The 11,050-nt window shown below is 45.4% G+C and overlaps 1 protein-coding gene across 1 annotated transcript in view; it reads right to left on the bottom strand.

Moving 5' to 3' along the window:
* The window catches only part of VWDE (von Willebrand factor D and EGF domains), a 53,715-nt gene extending 43,824 nt beyond the window's left edge, over positions 1–9,891 (bottom strand). Inside the window, exons 1-4 of the mRNA XM_036759391.1 lie at positions 9,831–9,891; positions 9,549–9,727; positions 6,027–6,255; positions 1,908–2,155 (exon numbers count right to left, since the gene is read on the bottom strand). Of these exons, the coding sequence (XP_036615286.1) occupies positions 1,908–2,155; positions 6,027–6,255; positions 9,549–9,727; positions 9,831–9,891 (717 nt within the window). The remainder of the gene's footprint in view (positions 1–1,907; positions 2,156–6,026; positions 6,256–9,548; positions 9,728–9,830) is intronic.
* Between the last annotated feature and the right edge of the window lie 1,159 nt (positions 9,892–11,050).

The following is an 11,050-nucleotide window of genomic DNA, read 5'->3' on the forward strand; positions in this document are numbered from 1 at the left end:
TCCCTTCTATAGCACCCCCCCCCCAAAATGGCTATCTAGCCTTTGTTGGAAGGCCTCCAGAGAGGGGGGGAACCCTTCTCCCAAAGCAGCCCATTTCTAGTTCAAGAAGTCACAAGTTGGGGACCATTAAGACAAGAGATCCGGCGAGCTGGGGGGTCAATCGCTTGGTTGACAGCCACCCACACACCCTGAAATCAAAGGTCTGCTCATGGTTGAGAAGCCAGGAACCAGGTAGGAAGGTGCAAGGCTAAAGGGATCAGAAGACCTTTCCATTGACGAAGCTTCTTCTTGAGGGAAGAAACTGTCACGTTGGAATTCTGGGTGCAGAGAAGTCGGGCCCAGAGCCTGATCACCAGAGGGATTGTAGAGGAGGCAGAGTTACCAAAGGGCTGACCTTGGCTACAGTGGGGATAATGATCAGGATAAGCTTCCTCTCTTTCCTAAACTAACAGACACCCAATCCCCAATTCTACAAATCTAGACCTTGAATTCCATGAACAAACTGTACTAGTCCTGGGCCATTATCACAGACCAAAATGTTGTCCCAGACTGCCAAGACAAGACACCATTAAATAAAAATTTAAAAACAATATTTTAGAGAGGGGTCACCTTCCCCAATACTGAACACAGAGATCCAGTGGAAGAAACTGAAGCCCTCTGAGGGCAAGAGGAGGCTCCTTACCTCCTGCTCCGCTCTCAGAGCCATGATTCCTCTGGAGATCCTATATAAGATGAGTTTCTCTCCCAATACTTCTATACCAATAAGGAGAGTGACTATTTCATCTACCAGAACACCAGGCTTTACAAACTAAGGGCAGGATCGTCCCAGGACCATTTCTGTCTTTGGGGGTGCTCCGTGGGAAGAGTTGGAGATCAGAGCTGACAGTCCCATTGCCCTCCACAGGGACAGGAGGGACGGGAGTCCTATGTTCATGGAGTTCTGGGGAAGCTTTCGGGGAAAGAAAGCTCCCATCTTTTATCTGTGTTTGATCCAGCATTTAGCCAAAAGGATTAAAATAAGAAAATAATCCATGGTTCAGGGTTTCATAATGTGGTCTTTCTTGAAAGCTGCCTTTACTGGGCAGACTTTGAGATTCAGTGAAATTTCAGAAAGAAAGTGTGTTTTAGGTAATGTATAAGCTTTCCCCTTAAGATCTCATGGATATAAATGCCCTTCAGGAATGAGGTGATCTGTAGTTCTAGGGTTCAGAATGTTCTCTATTGGGGGAGGGAAGGGGTCAGGCACACTATTGGATTTTTTTCCCCTAAAATCTTGATTTTCATTATCATGAAATAACATTGAGGTTTGTTTTCTTACAATGTAAGACCATACTTGGACCCACTGATTACTTAGAAGACAGTATTTGAGAGTTGTTGTAGCCCCCAAATGAAGCCTCCCTTGAACAAGCAGGGGATGAGCCTTTCCCAGCTGATGGACAAAACCACCTGTCAATAGCTGGGCCCATAGATGAAGCCTTCTCAGTGCTGGGAGGGCCCATCAGAACTTCTTCTCTAGGAGCACAGGTTTGACATCGCAGGGTCCCCCCTACACCATGAAGTGGCACCAGAGGAGGTGGTCAGTAACTCTATTAAAAACTATGGGTCTGAAGAAAAGGTGTGAAAATTAGAAAATGATCCAAGGTGTGTGGGTGTGTCTATTTGAAACACAAAAGATAAAGGCATTCACCTGAAGAGACACTGACAAAAACCTTCAGGTGGATGTTGTAGATAATAACCATTCACATATTCACAGATAGTTCTACCTTCATCCATTGATAACTGGAAATATCGTGAATGCCAAGGGAATGTCGGCAACAGCTCCAGACACTCTCTCTGCAGGGGACAAGGACCCATTTTTTAGGTAACCTAGGAAATCACATTTAGAAACAACCCTTCTTCAAACCTACCCTGTCTCCAAGCCTGAGGTTCATGCCATCAAGTTCTAAAAGGGATGATTCCTCCACCGTAGTCTCCTTCTTCAGTTCCTCTTGGAGTCCTTCTGATGAAAGTCTGGACCAAGCAATGACAAATCCCAGAGAGCTGTTTGTGGGAGACCCCTCAAAGGTGCACTGGAGAAAGATCTTGGATGCAATCAACTTGACCACCACCTCTGGGGCTCTTGGAGGGGAGGGCGGTGTTGGGGCATCAGGAGGACCTAGTAGGAAGAACGTATCAATGTTGCTTAGGTTCTTCAGGAAAATAGAAGCAGGGGTAAGACAATGATTCTGCTTCAAGATTTAATTCATTTAAATGACTTTTCCTTAGTGAAATTACCTCCATGCAATTAGAACATGAGAATAAAAAAATACAAAAATTTCAAACATGGTGGGTCCTAGGAAGCTACTGAAAAAGAGCCTGGCCCAATTTGTTCATATGAAAGACAGGCTCACATAACAAATGACCTTCAGAAATTCAAGGAATTACAGTAATTTTCTACTCTTCAACAAGGTGGAAAATGGTCTTTTTTGATGGATTTCCTCTCAAACCCCAATGGAATAGCAATTCACCATGGCAGCGTGGTTAACTACCAACAATGCACATTTATTGTTTCTATTCGTGAGATAAGTTCAGTGGCTGAGCATTAAACCAACTTCTGGCCCCTGAAGCATCGATATTGTTTCAAAGGGTCGCCCAGAGACATAAAACCTCCCCAGTTGGATAACATTACAATTCCACGGCTTACCAAGGAAACAGTCTCCTAATTAAAAACGCAACGACGCCCTATTTCACCAGGATGCTCTGTTACAAGAATTGCTCTTTCGGAGAGTGATGCCAGTTTTTTAATGAAATGCCTGAAATGCTAAGAAACAGCCCGCCCTGGTCTTTTGTTGCAAGGTTGCAGGAGCTTGCACTCTCATTACCTTCAGGAAATTGAAGGAGGATTTTACAATTTTAAATTTGAAAGTGATTTCAAGAGCTGGAATGTTTCTAAGAGCCTCACTGTTTTGTTTTATTTTGTTTTAAAGACAAGGAGCAGGTGCCTTATTAAGTGGTAATTTTGAACATAAGGATTTGTAAAACATTAGGAAAAACTAATTCATGCCCATGTGTTCCAAAAGAAAACATTGTGCTTCTAAATTTGGGACTTGAGTTGGAAGATCTGTGCTGACCCATACCCAAGGATAGGCATTCTGGGCCAAGCACACACCTTTGCCATTGTGGACGCAGTACAGGATAACTAACTTAAACCCTAGACTATCCTGAAAGTCTACTGGGAAGGGTCAAGGTAATTGAGCCCATCATGAAAAGCCAAGTCTGATCCATACCTTGACAGGCACTGCTAACGTCTGCTTCATCAGGGCCACACATTGGTGATGTTGGGACAGAAATAGCTGTAAGAACGTATCTTAATTTAGTCTATTTTATAAAGGAGCTTTAAGAATATGAGTTAAGTAGCCCCTTAAGACTCAATCAGTTAATTAACCAGTCAGTCAATAAGTATTTATTAGATATCTAGCAAGTTCCAGAGTCTGTCATAAATATTAACCCAGAGTAAAGAACCTCAGAGCTGTGTCCAGACTGTTCCCTGCAGGCTACTTTCTATCCTGGTTCAGATAATATCACATCTCAAAAAAATAAAGAGATGATACACTAACATTTTAGCTAATTCAGGTACAGCCTCAGTTTCCACAAGGATAAAATGATCTCATACTAGACGTCCTCTAAATATTCCTTCCTCCTCTAGATCGATGATGCCATGGCCCTAAGTTTTATGCACATATGTACATAGATGTATATTTATGTAGTGTATATATAATACATGCATATATACACACAATATTCACATGTGTATGTTTGCATGTGTACAATATGCGTGCACACACACACGTATGATGGGAAGGCCCCAGACTTGGACTACAAAGAAATGGGCTTAAGGGCGGGCTTCCACTGGCCATCGGACCAAAGGGGGTTTATAGGATCACAGGAAGTTAGGGCTGGGAGTGGTTCAACCCCTCTGAGCTTTGGTTTCATAATTTTTTAATGGGGATAATCAAATTTAGTATCATGGGACTTAGTAATGAGAAGGAGCTTGCAGATTATCCAGTTCAACTCTCTCATTTTACTGAGGAAACTGGCCCTGAGTGAAATGCCCTGGCCAAGGCCATAGCAGGGGGCGGGGCTGGGGTGGCAGTCCAGGCTCTGGGAGGCTCCATCCTGCTAGCAGTCCTGTCCCTCACTGGGAAACGGCTTCGTCATCTGTAAAAAGTCTGTAAATGGGAATGTTTGTCATTTTCATCTGGAACAAAGCCCTGGCCCTTAGGCCCTCCTGGGCTGCTCGTCCAAATTCCAGACTATGGTGATGTCAATCAGTCACCCTCTTCACGTTTGATACGAGGCAAGCAATTGATCACCATTTATTAAGTGACTACCATAGGCCAGGCATTATGCTGGGCTCCAGTGATAAAAATACAAGTTAACTGTTTAATGGGAAGAAACCAATCCTTCTATTAAACTCAGAAATGGGAAACCAGACTAAGCTGTGTGGGAATTTGCTCTGCTTGACTAAGCATATTTGTACAGGGCCTTGGTTTTCTTTTTTCCCCAGTGGGGTGAGGTTGGAGGACAAAGGAGAATTGGGATGGGGGGAGGGGGGAGAGGAGAGGAGAGAGGAGAGGAGAGGAGGGGAGGGGAAAGGGAGGGAGGGGGAGAGAGAGAGAGAGAGAGAGAGAGAGACACACACAGAGAGAGAGAGAGAGAGAGAGAGAGAGAGAGAGAGAGAGAGAGAGAGAAGGGAGCGAGGGGAAGAAAGGAAGGAAGATCAGTCACTGAGACATCTTGAAAATGGAGAGAAATGAACAGAAAGAAGGTGAGGAAGCAAGAATAACAGATTTGAAAGTTAACAGGTTGAACTTATCTATTTAAAAAGGACAGGTGAGCTTTATGTACTAAACACTTGTATTTTCATGTATACAGTCCTCTTTTCTGTTCTTCTATGTCTATGCAAATGCCCATTCTATCTGATATTGAAATTCAAAATAAAAAGTAAAAACTAATTTTAAAAGAAAACAAAAGAAGAAAACTAGGCTGAGCTAATCCATAGTATTGTAAGGGTATACTAGTATCTCTCGGGTGTCACACCTTGAGCCTGGCTGTATTAAGAAAAAATACAGGTGATACAGAAATGTACACATTGAAATTCCAGAAAAAAGGCAAACAATACAAAACTTTAATATTCTCCCTTCCTAAAATAATCAAATTCCTTAAGCACATTTTAATTCAGGATATATGACCAATTTATCAAATAAACCTTGGAGTTGGAGCATATTTCTTTTTTCAGTTCAGAGCTCTCCATTCTACACAGTCACTGGCTTCTAAATGGAATGGAGCCCTGTAAGCATGTTCCAGCAGCTAGGTGCTTTTCCATTATAAAAGCCAATGAAGCGCTACAGGAAAATTCCTGAAATACCACTCAGAAGGTAGGGGCCGTCCCATTGGCTTGTAGTGTGTGTTCCCAGGGCTCGGAACAGGGCCCGCACACAGTGTTTCATAAATGCCCCCCTTCTCTCCTCTGGCCCCTCCAGACCCTCTCTCCATCCATCCATCCTTCCAGTGGAAAATTGACCAAAAAGAGCAAGGAGATCCAAGAGGTTGCGAGGTACCATGTACAACTACAGCACGCACTGCAGCCTGGGACTCTGTCCGAGCACAGGATCCCAGGTTTATCGTCAGGTCTCTAATACGTTCCCTGCACCATCTCCCTGATCTGCCTGCGCTTGGTTGTTTGGAGCAAACAAAGATGCCAGTCTCGTGTGTCTGTGCCTGTGCACTTAGCACCAAGCTGAGCACTTCATCCCTCTTTGTTCAAAGGGCCAGGATGAGGCTCTGGATTTGGAGTCAGAGTGCTGGGTTCAAATCCTGACCATGCTCCTGGTATGGCCTTCATAACCCCTGGGATCCTAGTGACCAACAAGGACTGTATTCATTCCCCACATGCCATTAGAGACATTTTCTCCCATTTCTGAATAAAAGCCGTGTGGATGGTGGCCTAGGAGGCTGAGCCACTGGCTCTGAAAGAGTTCTCTCACCTTCTGCACAGTACCCCATACAGCCCTGGGTGGGCTGCAGGAAGTAGACCAGGAAAGGTCTGCAGTTCCTCACGGTCACAGGAATGCGGAACAAGCAGCAGTCCTTGGCAGCCCCAAAGAACTCCCAGGAGGCACAGGCTGTCAGCTGCATGGCCTCCCCTGGCAGGGGCAGGGCCTCCCCTTCTCTCAGAGATAACCAGAGTGGGACTTGGGTACCACAGCGGTTCACCTATTCCAGGAAGGAAAAAGAGCAGAAGGCACAGCAGGTATGTAGAGGAGAAGGAAGGTCTCTGGGTCATTTTCCCAAGGGGCACATGAGCAGTGGAGTGGGCATCTGCCCATCCTCAGTACCTGTGGGCATAATGACTAATACAAGAGCAAAGCTGGCACAGGCACCACACACTGGTGCTGAGCCAGAGCAGATTCCAGTTTCTGGTGTGTGTGGGCAGGGTGGTGGGGAAGACCAGCGCACCCTCTGCTTGGTTGTGGTCCCCCCACCCCCAGCTTCAGGAGTCCAGGAGTCTTGGCCCGCAAATACCAGAAATACCATAGCATATCCTGTGCTTGTATTTAATGGTAGGTTTAAAAGACCAAGCAGCACATCCTTCCAGGCCCTCAGTCATCCCAAGCCAGACACACCTGGGGGATTTCCTTCTAAACCAGCTGGATGCACAAAAGAAGCTTCCATGTTCTCTACAGGTTTCCAGGGGAACATGCCCTGGTTCTCTGAATGGAGGCCATATAGAGAAGATCCAAGGTGAGATAAAAAGGAATGATATTAAATGTAATCTGATTCAACAAAAACCTGGGTCTAAATCCGACCACGGACTTTACCAAAATGTAATTTTGGGCAAATGGCTTAGCATCTGTGCCTCAGTTTGCCCATCTGTGAAATGTGGAGATTGGCTTTAAGGACCTCCATTTCTCATGCCAACAAGGTTATGCTTAAGATTCTGCAAGCTAGGCTTCAGCAACAGGCAGCTAGGTGGCACTATAGATAGAGTGCTGGGCCTGGAGTCAGCAAGACTCTTCTTCCAGAGTTCAAGTCTGGCCTCAGGCACTTACTAGCTGTGTGACCCTAGGCAAGTCACTTAACACTGTTCCAGTATCTTTGCCATGAAACCCCAAAAGGGGTCACAAAAAGTCAGACACAGCTGAACAAAAACAAGGCTTTAGAAGTAGGTGAATTGAGATTTACCAGAATGATAGGCTGGTTTTTGAAGAGGCAGAGGAACTAGGGCCAAACTGCCAACATTTGCTGGAGTATGGAGAAAGAGGGAATTCCAGAAAAATCTCTCCTTCTGCTTCATTGACTAACTACACTAAAGCCTTTGCGTGTGTGGATCACAACAAAATATGGCAAGGCCTCAAAGATCTGGCAGCATCAGATCATCTCACTTGTTTCCTGAGGAACCTGCATGTGAGTCAAGAAGCAACAGTTAGAACCTATTATGGCACAACTGATTGGTTTAATATTGGAAAAGGAGTATGACAAGACTATATTGTCATCTTATTTCTTTATCTTATATACGGAGAACATCATGTGATGTGCCAGGCTGGATGAATCAAAAGCTGGAGGAACATCACCAATCCCAGCTATGCAGACAATCTGATGGAGGAAAGTGAAGAGGAATTAAGAAGCCTCTCGAGGGTGAAAGAGGAGAATGTGAAAGCTGGCTTGAAGCTTAACATCGCAAAACCTAAGATCTTGGCAACTGGTTGCATCATTTCCTGGCGAACAGAGGGGGAAAATGGAAGCAGTGTTAGAATTTATATTCTTGGCCTCAAAGATCACTGTAGACAAGCAACTGCAGCCATGAAATTAAAAGATGCTTGCTCCCTGAAAGGAAAGCGATGGCAAATCTGGGCAGCAGACTAAAAAGCAGAGACCTCACCTTGCCCACAAAGGTCTGTATAGTCAAAGCTCTGCTTTTTCCGGTAGCATTCTGTGGCTATGAAAGTTGGAATGTAAGGAAAGCTGAACACCACAGAATCAGTGTTTTCCATTTGTGGTGCTGGAAAAGACTTTTGAGAGTCCCTTGGACAGCAAGGAGATCAAATCAGTCAATGCTTAAAGAAATTAATTCAGGCTCTTCACTGAAAGATCAAATACTGAAACTGAAGTTTAAATACTTTGGCCTCATGATGAGAAGAAGGGACTCACTGGAAAAGACCCTGATGTTGGGAAAGATTGAAGGCAAAAGGAAAAGGGGATGGCAGAGGATGAGGGGGAAGGAATAGCGTCATGGGAACAATGACCCTGAGCTTGGACAGATGTCAGGGGATAGTGGAGGATAGAAGGGTCTGGCATGCTACAGTCCATGGGCTCGTGAAGAGTCAAACATGACTGAACAACACAATGAAGACCCATTCCTGGGACCACACAGAGGTTCCTATGAGCCAGCACTGATTAATGACTCGCTCTGTGCCAGGCACATGCCAGGCACTGGGAATTCCAAAACCCAAGGCAGGCAGCCCTGCCCCCAGGGAGGTTCCATTCTGCTTTCTCTTCCCTGTCTGACAGGGCCTTCATTCTGCAGACCTAGAGCAGAAGAATTGGGGAAAACCTTTTTTTTTTCTTCAACCGACTTCCATTTCCAAAAAACAATCATAGTTTGTCCAGTTAAAACTATTTTATGAGTTAGGTAAATTTCTGCTCAATAAAATAAGGGGCTGAGTAAAAAGAACTCCAGAATCAATGGACTCGGGTTTAAATCCTGCCTCTTACCCTTGCAATGACCTTGGACAAGTCACTGAACTCTCCCAGGCCTCGGTTTCCTCATCTGTAAAGTGGAGATAGTGATACTATTTGTTCTATGTACCTGCCTGTCTCCCAGGCTTTGTGTGTTCATGTTTATAACAGCAAGTTCCCCTAATCCACCTAAACACTGTATAATTTATAAAACTCAATTTACATATATTTTATCAAAAACACACCTACTGCATAAATTAAGGGATGACATTCTCCTGGTGACCTCCAAGAGAGCATTCCTGAGTTTCCAAGAAAAACCCACTCATACCCAATCATATCCTAACCCATCCTAAGAAAACCAGAGGCTACAATGTCCCTGGCCTCCTGAAGCTCACTAAGCCCCGAATGTTCCATTACTTGATGGATTCTAACCTTTGAAGGCTTAAATATCACCGCAGGTGGAATTAAATGTAAGTGGCACGTGCATCCTCCCCTTCAGTGAGGCTGCTGTCTTCGTCTCTGAGCCCTGCCCTCCTCCCCACCATCTCTACACCTGCCTCGGGCATTTCCCTGGTGTGCATCTGCCTGCTGGAATGCACCCCCAAGGAGCGCTGAGACCCTTGGCTGAAGTTCATGGTCCCCTCACACTGTCAGTGTTCACTGTGTTTCCCTGGACATTCTGCTCAACAGCTAGCATCTCATCCCTTCCCTCCTGCCCCATCTTGGTGCCCAAGAAACCCAAAGGCCATAATGACTCACTGGACCATGAAGGAAAAACACGAGAGACTTCAAGAGCCCTTTTATGCAGCTGAAATAAAGCGAGAGGATACCTCTACACAGGTGGTTGGCATCTCTGCAGGTCTGTCTGAGATCTGGAAGCGGTACCATCCTGGGCGGAGGGAACGATCACAAATCAGCTCCACCAACTGCTGCCCTTCTGATGCTCCAAAATCCACACTCCTCCGAATGTCCTGAAGGATCTGGTGACCTCCAGGAGAGCATTCCTGAACTACAGACAGGGATGAAGCTTTAAAATGCAGTCTGTTTTGAACCTCTGGGTATACATTTAAAAGAAGCCCTGATTTCAGGGTAAGCTTAGGGTCATTACAAACAGTAGGCCAGTTCCAAAGATCTTCCATCCAGCCCACTCCCCTCCTCCAGCTCTTGGCCCATTCTCAGCATCTACCCAGCAGCATGTAGGGACTGAGGGACCAGATTCCTGGGCTGTCTGTTCACTACAGTTCACAGTCTGGACTTCAGACTTCTCCCTGAAACAAAGGCCATATGCCGGTGATGCTGCATGGCTTGGTACTAGAGTGCGTGAGAACTGAGGGTCACCCAAAGGGCAGTGGGGAGGTGCATGGTGGCCATGAGTCACCTACAGCATCTCTCCAAGGAAGAACTGGGCAGGAGAACCAGCGGAAAGGAGGCGGTCAGAGAGAAGAATAATGGAGAAAGGAGGTGAGCCTGTCGCCTTGCAGGAGTGGGGTCCTCTGTCCTGTGTCCTCCTCTGGCGGCCACACAACACCAGGAGTTCAGGGGAAGGAGCCCAGGACTGCCCTAGAGAATGAGGACACGGACAAGGTTCACCACGAGGAGATGAAGCTAGCAAGGATTAGAGAGAGGACCAGACTCGTCGGGGTCACAGACCCATCCAAGTAGTAAATAATAACCAGCGCTTCTAGAATGTGCTGAGATTTGCAAAGCGCTTTGTGTTTGTTAACTGATTTGATCCCTGGGGAGTAGGTGCTATCCTCATCCTCATTTAACAAATGAGAAAACTGAGGCAAATGGAGTTCGGTGACTTGTCCAGGGTCGCGCAGCAAGTAAATGTCTGAGGCAGAATTTGAACTCAGATCTTCCTGACTCCATCTCAAACACTCTATCCAAAGTGCCACTCATGGTTTCCCTTAAAAGAAACTCAAACAGGAGACTAATGGAAAGTCATCTTTCCTTTCTAAACTCATTGGTTTCATCCAATTCTAAATGTGATGGATTCTGGAAAGGTCAACTTTTGTGTTTGAGAAAGCAACTGGCCCCTGCTTCTGTCAAGTTACTTCATATATTTAAATCCAGAATCTTCCTGTGGATAACAGCGGTTTCCCTCGGGCCCCCTTGTTCTGCTCCGACTTCATTGGCCATAGGATTTATTACACAGCTGTGTCTGACTTTACAGAGGAGACATTTTAAAAATGTTTATGTAAGTCAATCTTAATCAAGCAATTTACACTGTCAATATGCATGGGGCATAAATGTGCCTTAGGTACTCCGTAGAATAGGGATTCTTAATCTGGGGTCCATAAATGTGCTTTTTTAATATCTTTATAACTGT

Source organism: Trichosurus vulpecula, chromosome 5 (assembly GCF_011100635.1).
Source record: "Trichosurus vulpecula isolate mTriVul1 chromosome 5, mTriVul1.pri, whole genome shotgun sequence".
Lineage (NCBI taxonomy): Eukaryota > Metazoa > Chordata > Mammalia > Diprotodontia > Phalangeridae > Trichosurus > Trichosurus vulpecula.